This window comes from Oncorhynchus masou, chromosome 22 (genome assembly GCF_036934945.1).
Source record: "Oncorhynchus masou masou isolate Uvic2021 chromosome 22, UVic_Omas_1.1, whole genome shotgun sequence".
Taxonomy (NCBI): Eukaryota; Metazoa; Chordata; class Actinopteri; order Salmoniformes; family Salmonidae; genus Oncorhynchus; species Oncorhynchus masou.
Genome location: NC_088233.1, coordinates 47,638,291 through 47,659,749, shown reverse-complemented (window position 1 = coordinate 47,659,749; position 21,459 = coordinate 47,638,291). Strand labels below are relative to the sequence as shown.

Here is a 21,459-nt window from a genome sequence, read left to right as displayed (position 1 = left end):
CCCAGACGCACTAAAGATACTGTCGCCCTTCTGAACTGAGCTGCAGGACAGTGATTTTAAAACAGAGTTCAATGTCTGTAATGGTAGAAAACTGAGGATGGATCAAGAATATTGTAGTGACGCCGCAATAATGACCTAAATGACAATGAACACAAGGCCAAATCTACACTGGAGTTGCTTACCAAGAAGACAGTGAATGTCCCTGAGTGGCCAAGTTACAGTTTTGACTTAAATCTGCTTAAAAATCAATGGCAAGACTTGAAAATTGCTGTCTGACCATGATCCCCCAACATCTAGACAAGAGCTCGAAGAGGTATTTTTATAAAAATGGGCAAATATTCCACAATCCAGGTGTGCAAAGCTCTTATAGATTTACCCAAAAGGAATCACAGCTGCAACCGACACCAAAGGTGTTTCTAAGGGACAGAGCTAAATGTACCGTGGGGGAGGGGCTGGTCCAACAAAAGGTGTCATAAAATAGAATGCACCCCCCTCCCCAAAGTTACAAATATTCGCACATGACCCTTCCCTAGTACTGTAAAATAAATGGAACACCCTCCCCCTCGTAGTATTAATTCAAAATGTTTACGACCACATATAATAACTGTAGCGACCCTGTGTTTATAAACCGGGATGTTGACTTTGCCACTTCAGCATGCTTTTGGGGCACAGTTGATACGAAGCAGGTTACGTGCCATAAGGTTGAGGGTTCACCGGCCACCACAAAAGAGCTCACTCTCCCTGCCTGTTTCATTACACTATGATCAGAGCAGGCTGCAGACAATGATGAGCTAGAGGGAAATCTGATATTTATAATTATATACAATATATGCAAAAAAATTCAGCAAAATACATCCCTCTCTACCTTTTAGGCTTAACCCGTATCAAATGCTTGGCTTGACCATCTTAGATGGTCATTACACTTTTTGGTGTTTTGTAATAGATGTCTCTTTGCCGATGACACAACAGTTGTCACGCCCTGATCTGTTTCACCAGTCCTTGTGATTGTTTCCACCATCCAGGTGTCGCCCATCTTCCCCATTATCCCCTGTGTATTTATACCTGTGCTCTCTGTTGCCAGTTGATCTTGTTTGTCAAGTCAACTAGTGTTTTTGTGTCTCAGCTCTTGCGTTGCCAAGGCTCTCTTTTTCTCACCCTCCTGGTTTTGACCCTTGCCTGTCCTGACTCCCACCTGCCTGATCACTCTGCCTGCTGACCTGTACCCCACCTCTGGATTTTTGACCTCTGTCTACCCTGAGCCTGCCTGCCGTCAGGTACCGTTGCCCCACCTCTGGTTAACTGACCCCTGCCTGCCTTGACCTGTCTATTGCATGCCCCTGTTGTATTATTAACCTCTCCAGCACCCTGACAAATATGATTCATTTAAAATTTACTTTGAGTGTCCCTGTGTAAGAATTTCCACGACAGAAGAAAAGACAACATTTCTACTAGTCAGACTCAATCTCACAGGCACAAACATGACTTGAGTCACATTACTCCAGTAACATGAACACATTTTTGGGGTAATCTGTAATATTTTGGTTAAAACTCAGGTCCCAACAAATGAAATTAAACAATTATAACACATTACTTCTTACTAGTAACACATTTGTTTTGGAAACATTATAAAGCATGCTCATCTGTTTTCTGTGTTTTGTTGGTGTAATTTTAGCACACAAAAAATATTTGGGCTGAGTGGCTGGTAGATTTTTACATTTGTAACATATATCCTAAGATTGTAACGTATTGTACGTTTGCAAATTTGTAACATATTATACAAAACGGATGATGGACATGCAAAAATGAATACATAGAAAATGTAACATATCATACTAAAGGGAGAGCTCGGATTTACAGAATAATCCGATATGCTCTCAAACCATGTTGCTCATTGGCTAGAGATGGGCCTGCCTGCCTGCCTGCCAGCCAGCCAGCCAGCCAGCCAGCCAGCCAGCCTGCCAGCCAGCCAAAATATTACCTCATCTTTGGTTACACACACCGGAACGCTCATCTTTTGAAAACTCATGGGTCGCACCCATTGGCTGATGAGTAGGTCATCTCAACGGTCGCGGGGAAGTACTGCACGATGCGCGTGATATGAGGAACATTAAAACATTTTTTGTAAACATAGCTTGCTAGAAAATACATTTTTTCTAGTTTGTAATGTTTTAAAATAGCCGATTATTTTTGGGGGGTTACTGTTTCTGGACAAGGAGTTGCTTTGCCGCGCGGCTATTTTCTGCCGTAGCTAAAATAATTGGTTAACAAAGATTTTTATAACTAAACCAAGAGACCACAACTTTTCGTTTCCAATTGGAACAAATGAGTCATCGTGGGTAGAACAAGCAAAGAGGTGGGAAGAGACAAACACGCGCTCGCGATACCCTATTGGCGCGTGCAAGTATATAACTGCATATTTCCGTTAGGGAACGCCTACTCTGGGAAGTGGGCATATGCAATTACCCCCTCCCCCCCAACAGCGCCATTTGAAACACTTTTGTAAAGGCTAAGGTCTACAAAACGTATTCCACCCTTGTTCATAACACATTGGAGTTTTAGTAACAGAAAACTATTTGGAGAATTTCGGCCAAAACCCATCTTGTTTCCACTTCTCCAAGTGTACTTCCTCTCACTACCATATTTGGTAGTGAGTGGAACCGAAAAACGGATGCTTCACATTTATACATCCAGTGAAATATCTGTCTCATTGTGTTATCTGTGCTTGTAACGTTAGCTAGTAGGAGTGGCCACGGCATGGGCGTCTAGATAGATTTATATTAACGAACGTAGAAATGTATATACACGTATTCGGAGCAAATTTATCAGTGAACATAGGCTTGCTAGTTATGTAAAATGTGCGATACATCAAGTGAAGTTAATGGCAAAGTGTTCGGAATGTAAGGTCTAGGAGATCTCTGAGCAAGTGTGTTTACTTTTTGCCATACTTCTAGTTTGCTGCAGTAGCTCATTTACTGTAGCTTGCTAGCTAATGTCAATTTTGCTGCGCGGCTAGCCGACGTCGGGTTCTTGACTTTTCTGGTGCACAGTGACTCTTTATCACACGCTAATAATCGGATTGTGATATACTGGTGGGTAGATCATTTAGCTAGCTAACGTTATAGTTGCATAGTAATTTACGCGGATCAGATAACAGTCGAGTTGGTTACAATTGTTTTGTTAGCTAAATACAAACAACCCACTTTTTAAAGAAGTGATAGCCAGGGTTTAAATGAAAAAATGCAGCGTTACAGTTATCGTCGTCATGGAAATGTATCTCCCAACGCCCGACCAATAGGTCAAAAGTTACTGTTTGCACCGAACGATGAAGAAGACGCCCGGATTGATGACGGCAACAGTACAGGAGACGTATCGGGTTTTACAGAAATTGACCCTCCAATGCGACTGGACAGTGTCGATATTAAACGACTGGAGGACGACAGCCCTTTGAATCGGACTGCGGATGATGTGGAACGGTGGGGCGAAGGATTCAGTCATCCGCCTCACCTTCAGTCCCCCAGTAGCGTTATTTCCTTGAAAGGCTCCCCGGCGTCACCACGGAAAAACTCTCGGGTGTACGGGAGTTCACCGGAGCGGTCATGCATTCAGGAAGACGGGGACTGCTCGAGCTCACCTATTCCAGACTGCCCCGACACACCGCCACACAAAACCTTCAAAAAACTACTCCTTTTTCATACTCCACACACACCAAAGGTTAGATAACTTTTCATGCAGAAAACCTGCAACCTATAAGAAGCATACCCACTATTATTGGCTAATATTGTTTTGACAACTTGGTGCAATGTAGCTAACGCTAGCTATCTTTTATGGAGTAACTAGTAGTAGCCATTTTATGCATTTTCTGATATTTTCAAGAATATATTTTTCTGATATGATTTGTGCACCATGTGCCACCCTTGTAGTAAGGAAGATGTAACTATTTATATTGCATTAACGTTGGAGTAGCAATGTTTGCCAGTTTATGCATTTTCTAATATACATTTCATGAAATGCATGATTTTTGCACCAATTGCCACTCTCTTTATAGAAAGTAAGAAAATAAAACCACTAGCTTTCGAAAGAACCCACTTTTGTAGTGGTGTACAATTACATACACAACAGTCAGTCAGCCTCATTGACCACGTTTACATACACACACATATCCCGTTATATTCTGTTTTGAGCTGACATGTATGAACATCATATCCTGTTTACAATAACCCGAAGAAGCTTGTCCCAGATATGCAAAACCCGAATAATATGCCTGAGATGCTGATCTTAGCTGGGATACTGTTGCATGTAAACATATTATCCCATTTACTGGTGTTTTTTGCTGCACAGGCTGTTTTGCGTATCATTGGTGTTGTGATGTTTTCATCTGATTTTTGTCAAACAAATCACTTCAGGAAGTAGGCTACAATGTGATTTTTCTGGAATTTTTTTTCTCATTTGGTCTGTCATAGTTGAAGTGTACCTATGATAAATTACAGGCCTCTCATCTTTTTAAGTGGGAGAACTTGCACAATTGGTGGCTGACTGAATACTTTTTTGCCCCACTGTGTATCTTGTCAGTCAGATTCCAAATCAGACATCAGTATTTACATTGAAAGGCATATTTTGATTTTCACTTCAATTTCCCTTCAACTTTACTCAATTAGTTATTTATATGTGATTATGTTATTTCAATTCTTTAAGGGTATTTTAACTTTATCAAAAGGCTTGTCTAAGTGTCTCGACATGTCTTGAATATGTTAATTATGTCATTTGCAGAGTTTGCTGAACAAAGCCAGAACTGCCAGCTCAGTGTCCTCAAGTAGGAGAGTAGCCCTCTTCGGGAATGTAGAATCCACAGGAAAACCTGGTCCGGACAGCAGGAGAAGCCAGACCCCTTTGGTCAACATCAACCCCTTCACCCCCGAATCCCTCCTCATCCAGTCTACAACTCAACACAGGAACAGCAGAAAGAGGGCACACTGTAACGAGTATGTCACTCAGTAAGCATTGTTAGAATGTAGGACTGACTTCATTTTTTCCCAACTAAGTATTGGATTATCTAGCAATATAACTTAGTCCAATTTTCAATAGACAATAATTTAACACTTGTGTTTTTATCTTATTACGTGATACCTGAATGTGTTTGTATGTCGGGACACAGATTGTAGCCCATTGTTATTTCTAGCCTGGTTCGTTAAATCCGTTGACAATCATGAGTACGGCAAAAGTCTGGCAGGAAACCAAGACCCCATCATGGTCACTAATGAACTCTGCTGTTGGTGTGTAGAATGTGCGCTAACAAGCTCTGTCTCGTCTTATTCAGCTCCTGTGGTGAGGACATGGAGGTGAGTGATGCTGAAACAGAGGAAGAGGTCCTTTTCCCACCAAAGGTAGTTATTTTCTTGTCCTGATTTCTTTGCAGCATTGTGGTCATGTTATTTTATCCCATCAGCAAAGCTCTCAACCTGATGTGCATTTGCGTGTATGCAGTTAAATAGTCTATTGTGAGTTAACGATAACATGGTGTAACTATATATTATTTGGATTAATATGATTTTCTATTCACTCTCTATCCTCAGAGAATAACCATGATGGAGAGCAACATGAATTCCAGGTATGCCTCAGAGTTCCACGAGCTGGAGAAGATCGGCTGTGGGGAGTATGGTGCAGTCTTCAAGTGTGTGAAAAGATTGGATGGCTGCGTGTACGCTATCAAGTGTTCAAAGAAGCCCCTGGTCGGCTCTGTGGATGAGTAAGTTGGAGTTGATCTATTGCACATGGACACTTGCTGAAGTCCGTCTCGAGACTTAAAGCTGGCAGTAGCGAGATCTCATAGGCACGGTAAACATCAAACTTGAAGAAATGCTCAATCTTCCCACATCTGTACTTCCCTCCTCCCACCATAGGCAGAACGCCCTCCGGGAGGTGTATGCCCACGCCGTGCTGGGCCAGCACCCTCACGTGGTACGCTACTACTCGGCCTGGGCTGAGGATGACCGCATGCTCATCCAGAATGAGTACTGCAACGCCGGCACCCTCTCGGACGTCACGGCCAAGAACTACCGGCGGCTCGGCTTCCTATCGGAGCTGGAGTTGAAGGGCCTTCTGCTGCAGGTGACGCGCGGCCTCAAGTACATCCACTCGTCCTCGCTGGTCCACATGGACATCAAGCCTAGTAAGTACCACTGAGGGGAAAGCATGAACCTTTTGTATCAGGAGGTGAATTGGAAGTAAAACAAATTGTTTAACTTTTTAACAGCAAATAAGAGAAACCAGCACACTGCTCTTGCTCGTGTCAAATTGTTTTCAAGTTACATTTTTTTTACAGCAGGAAATCTTGTGAAACACATCCCTAATTCAATGCTTAATGCAATCTGTTTGACGTGTTTATGTCTTAGTCATTGGCTAGTTTCCGTCCAATTGGCAACAGATTTTCATGCTATTATTCAAAAATCTGCATAAAAACAATATACTCGTTTTCCCACCAGACATGTGTTTCCATCAAATTGACTTGTTGCAGATAAAAGGCTGTGCGTGATGATGTAGTGCACAAATACTTTTTTGGTGTTAAATTACCATGTAAACACACAAAAAAATACAAGTTAAATGGGTTTATCACATTTTCAATTCTACTGATGGTTTTGTCACAATCTGTTTTTTGCGTTATAAAGCGAGTGAGACCACTCTGGTATTGGTACGTGCGCTTCTAGCCAACAATGCTATCTGTACATTGTTGGCGAGAGCTCACGTATAGTTTACTACATGAGATTATTATTATGATGGGACAAAATAGCGAGATTATTTTTGTTTGTCAAACGGCAGCCAAGCGTCTGATTGTCACCCTAATAAGACCCTTAATATTTATTGGAAAGGAACATCAAGATCATCACCCTGCACTTTCACCACCCTGTGACGATCATCATCCTTTATTCAATCTGTAGCCTAATAAATGCATGCTTTTCTCAACGAGTTATAGTAGCAGAACCACACGTTGGATGGAAACCTGGTTAGAAAACTAATTTGCGTATTGTCTCTTTCAGGCAATATTTTTATTTCACGCAAGACGGTTGGTAGTGTAGTAGACGCGTGTGACGAGGAGGACGAAAAGGATGGACTGACCACCAGTGTCGTGTACAAAATAGGTGACCTTGGCCACGTGACTAGGTTAAACAATCCTCAAGTTGAGGAAGGCGACAGCAGGTTCCTGGCAAACGAAGTCCTTCAAGAGGTGAGTGTTCTCTCCAGGAGAAACTTAACAGATTCTCCCTGGCTAAAGTGTAGTATTTTATCATTAAAATGGTTCTCTACAGCTTTCCTAATCACGTCAATCTTTTCTCCCAGGACTACAGTAACTTGACAAAGGCAGACGTCTTTTCCCTGGCGCTGACTGTGATCAGTGCCTCTGGGGCGGAGCCTATGCCCAGCAATGGGGACAAGTGGCACCAGATCCGTCAGGGAAAACTTCCACCCATCCCACAAGTTCTCTCTCAGCAATTCCTGAGTCTACTCAAGGTAAGAACTATATTATAGCCTTTCCTAGTCTAATCGGCCCTGCGCAGCTGGAAGTCCATTTAGAGCGAGTGCACTGTTGCATATAGGTTGGCTTGTGTTTGGGAGCGCCTGGCTTAAGCACACTTGAATAATAACACGTGATCATTAATTTACTGTTTGGTAAAATGTCCATATACAGGCTACAGGTCTTAACTGTCTCGCTAGCTAGCATAACTTTGCTAGCTAGCAAAATGGGTTGCATTCAGCTAGCATAACTTTGCCTGCTAGCTTACAGCTGAAGCTAACGGCAGTTCACTCTCCTAAAAGTTTATTTGTTTTAATATTCAAAGCAAGATGATTGTGTCCAAAACCGTTCACTGGTTTAAATTGCTTTTTCTTTCTTGAGGAACTGTTGCATGTGAGAGGAGTGCCTTGAGTGACCGGTCTGCTCCAGTTTTAGAGACAGTTCACCTTTTTATGAAAGAAGAGATTAGGCTGCTTCTATACAAATGTTGTTGATCAGTAGGCTAATGCAAGTCCCAAAATGGAAGGACAACGGATCGCTTGTCATCTGTAGCACTACAGACTCCACTGAAATACGCCAAAGCAAGCTCAATACCTCAAAGCATGCTCACACACTTGTTGAATATGCCTTCACCTGTATTGTGAGTAGGCCTATGCCATCTTGATTTACCCAGTTTATCGAGAGCTTTACCATTATGTTATGTAGTTAGATTGGTAAAAACAAAGTGAAACCTATTGTTTCTTTTAAAAATGTATTCATTAATCCTTTACACTTGTGGGAATGGGCCTATATGGATAGGGCTAAATTGAATTGTTTCTTACAGAAGAAATATGAAACGCATATGCATAACCATGGTAGCAATTGAAAGAGAACAGTTTGGGGATTATGGGAACATTATTAGACCAAAGCTGAGGACACAACAGTTCACCTGACACGAGACCAAGTCCTAACATTATACTGTTGATTCTATGTGCATTTTACATTTACTGCTGCATTTGTTGATACGAAATCTGAAACTCTGGATAAATTCACTAACATAAGCCTATTCCTGGAAAATGTAGGGTAGGGTAGGCGCAACGTAAGACCCAAAAAATCTCAAGGGTTTGAGGAATTTGACTAACTGGTGTCTCCAATTGGCCACACACACCTCTCTCCAAAGTGTGCACAGTTCTTAAGCAATTTCAATGCACTTTTATGACTCAAGGAGAGTCGTCAACTATAAAGGTACTTTTCTGGAGCTCCTAGCTTTGCCGTTGAGGAACTAGAGCACCCATGTAGGGCAGTGGCGGTAATTGAATAACTGTGTAACTGACGGTTATGGATGGAGACTGCCATGAAATAAATTAAGGGTCAAAACCGTTTTAAATGGGCTGACTTTCATGGTTTATTTTTTGATTAACTTTGAAAACAAAAGGCTTCTTTTCGTCCGAAATAAATACTAGAATGTCTTGTTTAAAACTCTGTTCACACCAATTGCGAAGTATCGTCCTGCCACAATACGTCAATTATTGATTCGGGAACAGGTTTGATTTTTTTATTTATTTTTGCCCGTCTTTTCACATGTGAAAATAAGTTGTTGACCAATATAAATGATCTGATACACTGCCACTAACAGGGCCATTTTTTTTAACGTTTGCAATGCAGCACTGTATCAATTTGGCCAATGTGATCACATCACAAATAAGTTTCAAACTATATTGCTGTTTGTCTATATCCATTCGGAAAGTATTCAGACCCCTTGAGTTTTTCCATATTTTGTTACGTTACAGCTTTATTTGATAATGTATTAAATACATTTTTCTCATCAATCTACACACAACACCCTATAATGACAAAGCAAAAACAGGTTTTTAGAGGCACAGATCTGGGGAATGGTACTGAAAAATGTCAGCATTGAAGGTCCCCAAGAACACATTGGCCTCCATCATTCTTAAATGGAAGAAGTTTGGAACCACCAAGACTTTTCCCTAGAGCTGGCTAGGCCAAACTGAGCAATCAGTGAAGGGCCTTGTTCAGGGAGGTGACCAAGAACCCGATGGTCACTCTGACAGAGCTCTAGAGATCCTCTGTGGAGATGGGAGAACCTTCCAGAAGGACAACCATCTCTGCAGCACTTCACAAATCAGGCCTTTGTGGTAGTGGCCAGACGGAAGCCACTCCTCAGTAAAAGGCACATGACAGCCTGCTTGGACTTTGCCAAAAGGCACCTAAAGGACAAACCAGTTTTTGGTTTGTCATTATGGGGTGTTGTGTGTAGATTGAGGGGGGACACGATATGTAATCCATTTTAGAATAAGGCTGTAACGTGACAACGTTGAAAAGTCAAGGGGTCTGAATACTTTCCGAAAGCACCGTATAGGCTACTCGTTGAAGAGATTTGCCAGCGGAGATGCGTGGATTGCGCAAAAAGGGAACAGTGAAGAACAACGTGTACGTTTGAATTGAATATATTCGGCTATATATTATAGGCCTGCTAAAGGGAATCTAGGCGACCACCTGTGCTATAGGAAACCCTAAAATACAGAGGTGGAAAAAAAGGTTAGGCTGAAGTTCACCCTTATCAGTAAGTGGTGCCACTGATAACTCACTCAAATGAAAATGTGTCAACATTGCCACCCATACCACAAACCTAGTAATTTGTAATTTGAGACTGCATCACCCCCAGACGTTCAGCGACTTCGAACAAAAGCAGAAAAAAACTAAGCGCACTTCCAACAAGTTCAAGTCGAGCAGTCATTTTGAAAGAGTAAGAACATTTTTCCGCGAGACAACTCAAAGACGAAAGCCATTAACGCCAAGATAATGGATTTCATTGCAACTGTTCTCTGTCGTGGATTATGTTGGCTTTTGCTGACTGGTCGAGCCCCAGTACACTCTACCAAGTAGCCACTTTTTCAGATGTTCCCCTTCTGGAGTTACACAGTATTGTTGAAACGCACATCCATGACCTACTTGCTATGGGCGTCACTGCTATTAGCTTCGACTGACAAAGCCGTTATTGCACGCTCAAGAATGGGCTGGTTCTTATTCTGCTGTTGCCATTTCAATGGCATTTGAGAGCATGTTTGAAACTAGGAAAATCCTCAAGAACAAAGTACACGCTGTGCTACGAGATAATGCACTTAACATGACAAAGGCTTTGGAAGAATGCGGAGATGCCAGTTTGCCGTGCATAGCACACACGCTGCACTTGGCTGCGTTTGGCTGTGAACTAAGGTGATTTAACCCATCTGACACAGTGGCAACCGGTAGGAAGATAGTGGGTCATTTTTTTATTTTTACACTCACCGCTAGCATAGCCTGCAAGCAATACAGGAGCGGCTTCGAGTGACAACGAAAAGGCAAGACATTTCCACCAGTTGGAATAGTACTTGTTCCATGATGGAGAGCCTTCTGGAACAAAAACGAGTAATTGGCTTGTACGCAGCCGACTGAGTTACCTGCAACAATCGGTACAAACCAGTGGACTCTCATTGAAACCATGAACACACACCTAGCTCTATTCGAACAACTGAATCGAGAAATAAGGTCATCAACTGCGTCTACAGCAGACGTGATACCCTCTGTCATGGAATTGAAATGCCTGCTCAACAAAACCCCACGGTCTGTCAACAGTTAACTTGCAAAAGTACTGTACTAGAGGCTGTGAACAAGCGATTCGGTTGCATTCTGAGCCTCTGTGTCGCCACCATGCTTAACTCTAGGTACAAGGACCGCTACTTCAATGTAGACAAGAAACCGAGTTGACGTGAAATGTTACACAGCTGGGCAAGATGGAAATGGACACAATGACATTTAGGGCTGGGAGGGATACCGTATATTATGATATACCAGTATAGATGAAGGGATCGGTTTGGGTTTTTACTTTACCTTCTATACTGGTATTTGAATGTTTGGTTTGTTAAATGTGATACGCCATGTGTAATATACATTTTTATAGTTTACTTCGCTACTTGAGTCATCTCTCTCCGCTCTTTCTCGCCGTGCTACTTTCCACACAGACCTAGCCACGCCCCCTGTCACTCAAGGAGCGCATTTGATGTTCCTCAACCATGAGGCACTTGCGTTCAGTCTGATTGGTCAATGCAGCACATGCAACAATGTTGATGACGACAATGCTGTTTTCACTTTGCTTCTTAATATAAATCTACTAGCGTTCTATAATGACACCATTTTAACTAGTTGTCATCTCAAACAACACTGTGTTCAAAGTGCCCACTATTATATTCTAACCATGAATTAGAATAGTAATTTTATTTCCAGGATTCCAACAGTTGCTTTAATTCGCAAGTCTAATCGCAATTGCAACATTTGGTTAAAAGGAAGTCCTAGGTTATTTCCCCATATTGTGGCAGTGTGGAAATTCTCAAATGACCAGTGGTGTGTAGTACTTGAAGGTATTTTTACTTGTTGTGTTTTTTGGTATCTTTTACTATTTTTATTTTTGACAACTTTTACTTCACTTACATTCCTAAAGAAAATATTGTACTTTTTACTCCATTTTCCCTGACACCTAAAAGGACTCTATATGAAAATGGTCCAATTCACGCACTTGTCAAGCGAAGATCCCTGGTCATCTATTGCCTCTGATCTGGCGGACTCACTAAACGCAAATGCTTTGTTTGTATATTATGTCTGAGTGTTGGTGTGCCCCTGGCTATATGTAAATAAAATAAAAAACAAGAAAATGGTGCCATCTGGTTTGCTTAATATAAGGAATTGGAAATTATTTGATACTTAGTACATTTGATCAATTACATTTACTTTTGATACTTAAGTATATTTAACCAAACCCGAGTCATTTTCTATTAACGTATCTTTTACTCAAGTATGACAACTGGGTACTTTTTCCACCACTGCAATTAAGTGCAGGAAATGCAGAAATGATCAGTGCTGAAATTTTGTTTTGGTTGAATTGAACAGTATAAAACAATCAGAATGGAGAAAGAGAGTCATTGAAATCACTTAATGTATGTGTTGCCACCCTAGGATCACTCACTACTCATAAAGCAAATGTAGACCTGTAATTATTCAAAAACTAAAAATACCATACTACTTTTATTTAATTAAAAACACACAAAAAATGTAAGTACCGTGATATTTTGGCCATATCGCCCAGCCCAAGTGACAGTGTGCACAGAGGAAGAGGCCACGGACAGACAGAGCTGAAACTTCACTGCTTGACATGTATGATGAAATCCTGTTTGAGAATGAAACGACTGAACAACGAAACGGCACAGCAAGTATAATGAAAGAAATAGGTTTTGATTATGTTTTACTGGTAATGGGGACATGCGTAAATGCCAACAAAATAATTTTGGGTCCGTGTGTGTTTCAACTATTTAACTGTACTAGAATGCTTAAGGCTGCTAAAAAAATATCGGCATCAGGGTTTTTGGGCAAAAAAAATATTGGATATCGGTATCAGCCACAAATGTCATATCGGTGCATCTCTAATTATGTCTCATTGCTGCAACTCCCCAACGGGCTCGGGAGAGGAGAAGGTCGAGACGTGTCCTCTGAAACATGACCCGCCAAGCTGCGCTCCTTAACTTCTTGCGTCGAGCAATCCCGTATCCGGGAGCGTAATCATAGCCTCAAGCTCGTTAGCATAACGCAACGTTAACTATTCATGAAAATCGCAAATGAAATGAAAAATCTATTCACTCACAAGCTTAGCCTTTTGTTAACAACACTGTCATCTCAGATTTTCAAAATATGCTTTTCAACCATTGCTACACAAGCATTTGTGTAAGAGTATTGATAGATAGCATAGCATTAAGCCTAGCATTCAGCAGGCAACATTTTCACAAACAAGAAAAGCATTCAAATAAAATCATTTACCTTTGAAGAACTTTGGATGTTTTCAATGAGGAGACTCTGTTAGATAGCAAATGTTCAGTTTTTTCAAAAATATTATTTGTGTATGGCTAGGAGAAATCGCTCCGTTTTGTTCATCACGTTTGGCTAAGAAAAACCCCAGAAAATACAGTCATTACAACGCCAAACTTTTTTCCAAATTAACTCCATAATATCGACAAACATGGCAAACGTTGTTTAGAATCAATCCTCAAGGTGTTTTTCACATATCTATCGATGATAAATCATTCGTGGCAGTTGACTTTCTCCTCTGAAGCAAATGGTCAAATGCACGCAGCTGGAGATTACGCAGTAATTTCGACAGAGGACACCAAGCGGGCACCTGGTAAATGTAGTTTCTTATGGTCAATCTTCCAATGATATGCCTACAAATACGTCACAATGCTGCAGACACCTTGGGGACACAACAAAGTGTAGGCTCATTCCTGGAGCATTCACAGCCATATAAGGAGACATTGGAACACAGCGCCCTCAAATCTGGGCCATTTCCTGTTTGAAATTTCATCGTGGTTTCGCCTGTAGCATCAGTTCTGTGGCACTCACAGATAATATCTTTGCATTTTTGGAAACGTCAGTGTTTTCTTTCCAAAGATGTCAATTATATGCATAGTCGAGCATCTTTTCGTGACAAAATATCTTGTTTAAAAGGGAACGTTTTTTTTATCCAAAAATTAAGAGCGCCCCCTATATCGAAGAAGTTAACACCCGATCGCTTACCCTGGAAGCCAGCTGCACCAATGTGTCGGAGGAAACGCTGTTCAACTGATTACCAAATTTTGCCTGCAGGTGCCTGGCCCGCCACAGGGAGTCGCTAGAGCGTGATGAGCCAAGTAAAGGCCCCCCCCAGCCGATGCTGGGCCAATTGTGCGCCGCTCTATGGGACTCCCGGAGATTGAACCCCAGGCCATAGTGACACCGCAACGCTAATGCAGTGCCTTAGCCCGCCACTCAGCCTGCTACTCGCTACCAAGGAGACCCAATTTTAAGTGATTTCAAAGGGGCTTTCTCTATTTATACCACGTGTAAATCTCATTCCACGGAGGGCCAAGTGTCTGCGGGTTTTCGCTCCTCACTTGTACTTGATTAGTAATTAGTGACCTTAATTCATAAAAGAACTCCTCACCTGGGTGTCTAGGTCTTAATTGAAGGGAAAAAAACAAAAACCCGCAGACACTAGGCCCTCCATGAAATGTTTGTCACCCCTAATTTGTACTATTCAATCCAATTCCAAACAAAAGTAATTTTATGCATTTACATGAATTTCTGCATTTCCTGCACTTATATTATCATTTCCATTAGGGCTGTCCTCGACAAAAAAAATCTTGGTCGACCAAGAGTCGTCTGTTCAATCGGTTGAATTTAAAAAAAAAATTTATTCATATATATATATACAGTTGAAGTCAGAAGTTAGGTTGGAGTCATTATTAACTCGTTTTTCAACCACTCCACAAATTTCTTGTTAACAAACTATAGTTTTGGCAAGTCGGTTAGGACATCTACTTTGTGCATGACACAAGTACTTTTTCCAGCAATTGTTTGACAGATTATTTCACTTATAATTCGCTGTATCACAATTCCAGTGGGTCAGAAGTTTAAGTACACTAAGTTGACTGTGCCTTTAAACAGCTTGGAAAATTCCAGAAAATGTCATGGCTTTAGAAGCTTCTGATAGGCTAATTGACATCATTTGAGTCGATTGGAGATGTACCTGTGGATGTATTTCAAGGCCTACCTTCAAACTCCGTGCCTCTTTGCTTGACATCATGGAAAAATCAAAAGAAATCAGCCAAGACCTCAGAAATAAAATTGTAGACCTCCACAAGTCTGGTTCATCATTGGGAGAAATTTCCAAACGCCTGAAGCTACCACGTTAATCTGTACAAACAATAGTACGCAAGTATAAACACCATGGGACCACGCAGCAGTCATACCGCTCAGAGAGGAGATGCTTTCTGTCTCCTAGAGATAAATGTACTTTGGTGCAAAAAGTGCACATCAATCCCAGAACAACAGCAAAGGACCTTGTAAAGATGCTGGAGGATACGGGTACAAAAGTATCTATATCCACAGTAAAACGAGTCCTATATCGACATAACCTGAAATGCCGCTCAGTAAGGAAGAAGCCACTGCTCCAAAACCGCCATTAAAAAAGCCAGACTACGGTTTGCAACTGCACATACGGACAAAGATCGTGCTTTTTGGAGAAATGTTCTCTGGTCTGATGAAACAAAAATAGAACTGTTTTAGCATTATGACCATCGTTATGTTTGGAGGAAAAAGGGGAGGCTTGCAAGCCGAAGAACACCATCCCAACTGTGAAGCACGTGGGTGGCAGCATCATGTTGTAGGGGTGCTTTGCTGCAGGAGGCACTGATGCACTTCACAAAATAGATGGCATCATGAGGAATTGAAAATTGTGGATATATTGAAGCAACATCTCAAGACATCAGTCAGGAAGTTGAAGCTTCATCGCAAATGGGTCTTCCAAATGGACATTGTCCCCAAGCATACTTCCAAAGTTGTGGGAAAATGGCTTAAGGACAACAAAGTCAAGGTATTGGAGTGGCCATCACAAAGCCCTGACCACAATCCTATAGAAAATTTGTGGGCTTAAAAAACCGTGTGCGAGCGAGGAGGCCTACAAACCGGACTCACTTACACCAGCTCTGTTAGGAGGAATGGTGCAAAATTCACCTAACTTATTGTGGGAAGCTTGTGGAAGGCTATCCAATGTTTGACCCAATTTTAAAGGCAAATGCTACCAATTCCTAACTGAGTGCATGTAAACTTCTGACCCACTGGGAATGTGATGAAAGAAATAAAAGCTGGAATAAATAATTCTCTCTACTATTATTCTGACATTTCACATTCTTAAAATAAAGTGGTGATCCTAACTGACCTTTGACAGGGAATTTTTACTGGGATTAAATGTCAGGAATTGTGAAACTGAGTTTAAATGTATTTGGCTAAGGTTTATTTAAACTTCCGACTTCAACTGTACACATCCTATATGTTAATCAAATCAAGCACTGAAACACAAATGATATGGGCATCTGACAGCAATTGATCTGATTGTGCTGGGCTCAGCCTTAATGCACTGTGATAAAAAATATATATTACACCAAGTGACTGTGTGACAAGCACTCATTGTCTCTCTCCTCCCTGCTGAAAAAAAGTTTTTTTCCTTCATCAATCTACACACTACCTCATAATAACAAAGCAAAAAAAACACTTAGCAAGCTAAATAACAATTAGCATTAGCAGTTAACAAATTATTTTAGCAGCACCTTGTTAAGAAAAAACAAACTAGCAGATACACTAACTGGTAATTTATAGAATGCTTGTGGAAAGCAGCATGTCACTAACATTGTTACATCCATCTAACCATGCATATTTTTATTTAACCTTTATTTAACCAGGTAGGCTAGTTGAGAACAAGTTCTCATTTGCAACTGTGACCTGGCCAAGATAAAGTCTATATACAGGGTGTGCAAAAAGCATGAGGAGTGCTTGTGACTCCATGGTCGAAATGCTCTCTCCTTGAGTGACGGCAGGGCTTGGTGTGGTTAATGGCATGCAGGAGAAGGAGATGACTCGTAGCAAACAATTAAACTATAACAACGGACGTTATACCTGCCGGAGTTGTCTTTTACATTTAACAAACCAAACAATGAAATACTGTTATAGAAGGCAAAGTAAAATCTCAAACTGGGCCATGCAAGTTACAGTAAAATACAGTATACCACCCATCCCTAATTTGAAGTTAAGGCAAGGTTAATACAATTTTGGGAAAGGAGAAATGTGATTTGCTTATGTGTCTGAGTGGGATACGCTGCAGGCGGCTTTGATTGATGGGTCCTTTCTGGTGGGTGGGTGTGTGTATGAGTTCACTAATTCTCTATGTCCATTCAGAAAGTTTCCTAAAACAAGCCTCGCGTCTGATCTCTTTAATCCGATAGAAACAAAGGTATTGTTGCAGGCTCAGCGTATGTGCGAGAAATGACAACTGGTGTAAGTTTTGTGTTTCTTCTCTTGTTAATTGGGGTGCAACTGAATGAAACGTAGACCAGCTCCTTTCATGATTCATCCTACTGGATGCAAAGCCTTATACCCTAATATTTTCAGTAGCATATTTTTCCAGTAGTATATGATTTCTCTCATTTTAATGCGTCCTCCTTAGCCACTTTGAACAACATATTGCCACAGAGAATGACCGCAGCAGCGTTGGTGACATTATGCAAATTGCTCGGAAAGGTGGAGGGGGGAAAAAAGCATTGGACTTGAATGGTTTAGTGCGTCAATCGGAATCCTCTATTTTATTTAATTACCCTCCAATCTGAAATGTCTTAATTTGTATACTAGACTAATATTTAGAGGTAATAAATAACATGAATGACTTTCTACTGTTAGCTAAGTGTAATAGTAAAGTCGCAGAGAAAAGCCATGTTTCTTGTATACATGGGAAATGTTGTCATTAAAATCTTCAAATGTAATGATTATAAAATATCGGCCTCCTTGACACCCGGAAATCGCTATTGGTATCAGCCCCAAAAAATCCATATCATTCGTTCTCTACCTATACACTTCCGTACCACTGCCTTTCAGTGGTGCTCACTGTCATTGTGTAAGACAAACTGATGAAGCTGTGTGATATTGAAAGGGATACAGTTAATTTGAAGTGCGCATTCACGTTCAAGTCTACACCTGTCGTATACGGTGCATGGGATAACAATGTTATATATTTGAAGTGTGCACTGGATTGTTTTAGCCTATTTAGTACTCATCTTTTTTTTCTCCTTCACCCTGCAGCTGATGATCCACCCTGACCCCGCCAGGCGGCCGTCCACCTTTGACCTCATCAAGCACCCGGTGCTGTTGACAGCAGCTAGAATGAGTGCCGACCTGCTCCGTGTGGAACTCGACGCAGAGAAGTCCAAGAACGCCCAGCTTCAGAAGTAAGTACAGAATGGCACTTGAAACAACGATCGACTGTAGCAGACTGTTTTTCCTGGAAGGTTGCTGTTTCTGTCAACACACTAAAGGCAGTGGTTAGCTTGTTTTTTTTTTTGCTCTTGCTTTTACATCGGCTTACAGAGGCAAGTTTGAGGTGCGGAAATAGCCACGATATTTAAAAATAGCTAATATTTATATTTCTTAATCGCGACTCATAATTAAAGTGTGCTTTCCATTCGAGTGTATAGGCTATAGTCAGTGGTAGGCAGGCTATCAGCGTGTCACCCCCCCCCCACCGGTAAGAGCTTGAGGCAGTATAATTGTTTTAAACCTGAACGGTTTACTTCAAATAATGAGGGGCGTCTTACCTTGCTTTGTAGTAGCCTAGCCAAAATCCAACCATAGCAACGTGGAGGGAATTATTTTATAGAGACTTCCCTGTGCCATTAAGCAGCATTTCTCTCCTGTTCTATTGGTTTTCATATCAACTTTTTTTCGTTGTCCAGAAGCCAAAGGCACAATCCTAGTCATATTAGCAACCCATCCTAGTTGTTGCTATTGGATTCCCCCTCGTAAGTTTCTAACACAACTCACATTAGGGGAATTGTTTAAAACGGTGTTTTCCCGCTTATTGCATTTTGGCAAATGTTTGAAAATGAAATTTTATTAGCTGCTTCATTACAGGAGTTGATGTTCAATAATAGGCTTTATAGCCTTTTGAATGTAAGACGATGGGCTTGCTATTGTTGCATGTTTCCATTAAACTCTTTAAGGAAACATGTCAGTTCCTTGTATGCATGCAGAGTATTTTCTGTTTGTCACCTAATTTTACTGTTTGGGAAATGTTTTTACCGGTTAATAAGGGTCGGTTAGTCTGCAGCAGAATTTACAAAAAATGTGCATCCCTAATTCAGGGTTTGTCTAACTGTTCTACATTGCTTTCCTCAGGGAGCTGAAGAAGGCCCAGATTGACAAAACTGCAGCTGAGGAGAAGGTTCTGACCCACTCCACTGTCCAGTCCGACCCCAAAACCTCCAGACTCGTCGGCAAGAAGATGAACCGCTCAATGAGCCTGAACATTTACTGAGACTGACTCAAACACAGATCCCCCTGAGTGGGGAGCAATAATGGTGCTGGATCATGGACTAAAAACAAATATCTTGAGTTTCCGACTACGTATTCTGTTCGAAAAAAGTGGCAAGGATTCTACTTAAGGCAGTGGTCACCAACCTTTTCTGGGTCAAAATGCAAGCTGCGATTTTCTGTGCACATTTATTATTATTTTTAATTTATTTTAATTTATTTTTTAACTTAAAAACGTATTAAGCCTATGCAACATTAACCAATTGAAAACATTTCTGTAACAATGAGGTTTGTGCAGGAATCTATAGGCCCAAATCATTATCACTGCAAATTGGTTATGCTTGAATTGCCCTGCCAATGTTCTCAGACCATTTAGAAATTATGTATATTTTTAAATGTGGTATATCATCATGCTGGTAATAGACAATCTGTAAATTTGGCAAGCTTATCAGAACACTTTGCTGCACTCGTTCATTGCAGCATGAATGGAAGAAGGGAGAATGTTCCACATTTTTATAAGCCATAACATGCGCGAAGTGTTGACGGTGCTGAATAACAACTTAAACATAAAACAACAGCTCTTTGATGTATTCGTTTTCTCTAGTCATGGTTTTAAAACTTCCGAAATCTCACAGTATCAACTTTGGTGTGCGTTCAAGGTTTATTTTTACAGTATGGTTCGATGAAACAGCGGACAGTGATCTGAGCTATCTGATTGGCCAGTGGTAGGCCTATAGGTGCTGTTGATTTGCTCTCTGGGCCTGCCGGGTAGGTGGAGTTCTACCTTTCAGACATGGGAACACGTCGCCTTCCCGGCTCTATGGCTGCTGAATCAAGTGCACCTACTGCCAACAGCGCAAAACAAATAAAGAACAATAGGAACGCAGGGCTTTATCGTTTTTTTTTTTACAGAAATGTTTGGAGCTCTACTAGGAATGCCTTGGAGATCGACCAGTCGTTCGCCCGGTTGGTGACCACTGTACTAACGGTACAGCCAAATGGGCCCCATTTCCAATGGTCACAGGGGACTTTACCCTGTCTCAATGCTGTGGGTGGGCCTTTCTTGTCAAAATCTGAGACTTTGACGTACTCAATCAGTACTGACTTGTCAAACAGTCAGTTCTGTAGGAAGACTTGGCCCTTTCAATCAAATTACCAATAATCCTGGTGGTGGACTTCTCATTCCTTACTGTACCTATTCTTCGTCAGCCCCAAGTCTAAGTAGATTGGCAAGGCTCTCCACTGTAGTCCCTGCACTTCCTTGAAAGCCTAGTCTTGCTCTTTGTTGGATAGGGGCACAGAGAAGCCCTTCTCAGTGTGTGAATGTAGCAGACCACAGATGTGCGCACCTTACTGCCTGATGTCAGCCATCCGAGGGTCTGGATCTGACCATGCTTTTAATTAAGAGCACTTTGAAGGCAATGGGGGAACTTGCCACACACAACCTGCTGCTATTCATGTTTGTCTGTGTTCAAGGGGGTTGATGGATTTTTGTTTTCCAATTGGGGTCGTTTTAAATCATTGTTATTAAGGTGATCATATTTTGTGTACCATAATTATATACTTTTGAAGAAACTTTTTTTTCTCTTCTGAGTCTAAATGGATCATGCAATACATGTAAGAAAAGTGTGTGAGTGTGTATCAAACCTGTTTTAAAAAATGTTTTACTTTCATTGCCAAAATTACAACTGGTACATTTATAGCTGCCAACCCTGCCTGTGTTGCATTAAAACAATCATTGTTCTGTAGGTTCACCTGTTTTGTGACGATTATTTTACTGTCACTGCAGGGAGCCTGTTTAACATTGCTAAAGGGTATTACTTATAGCCTGTATTTTATTTTAATAAATTCTTATCAAATGCATTCTTCATTCATCTCACTTTATTTTACATAAACCTGTGTATGCCCCTTAAGTACTATAAAACCACGAACAGGAAAATGGTAAGCTATGGTCTTGCCTATTGTATATTTAAGCGATAAGGTCTGCGGAGGTGTGGTATGTGGCCAATATACCATGGGTAAGGGCTGTTCTTAAG

General features: G+C 41.1%; 1 protein-coding gene across 2 annotated transcripts; it reads left to right on the top strand.

The window, feature by feature from the left end:
- The first annotated feature begins 2,727 nt into the window (after positions 1-2,727).
- Positions 2,728-21,286, top strand: LOC135509598 (wee1-like protein kinase 1-B). Of its 2 annotated transcripts, none has more exons than XM_064930384.1 (9): positions 2,728-3,711; positions 4,768-4,979; positions 5,315-5,381; positions 5,571-5,743; positions 5,898-6,166; positions 7,032-7,219; positions 7,333-7,503; positions 18,197-18,342; positions 19,289-21,286. In XM_064930384.1, the coding sequence occupies exons 1-9, from the start codon at positions 3,238-3,240 to the stop codon at positions 19,425-19,427; spliced, it is 1,839 nt and encodes a 612-aa protein (XP_064786456.1). In that variant the 5' UTR covers positions 2,728-3,237; the 3' UTR covers positions 19,428-21,286. The 2 variants fall into 2 exon arrangements, with proteins under 2 accessions (XP_064786456.1, XP_064786455.1); XM_064930383.1 differs by having other exon boundaries at positions 4,768-4,991.
- Positions 21,287-21,459: the final 173 nt, after the last annotated feature.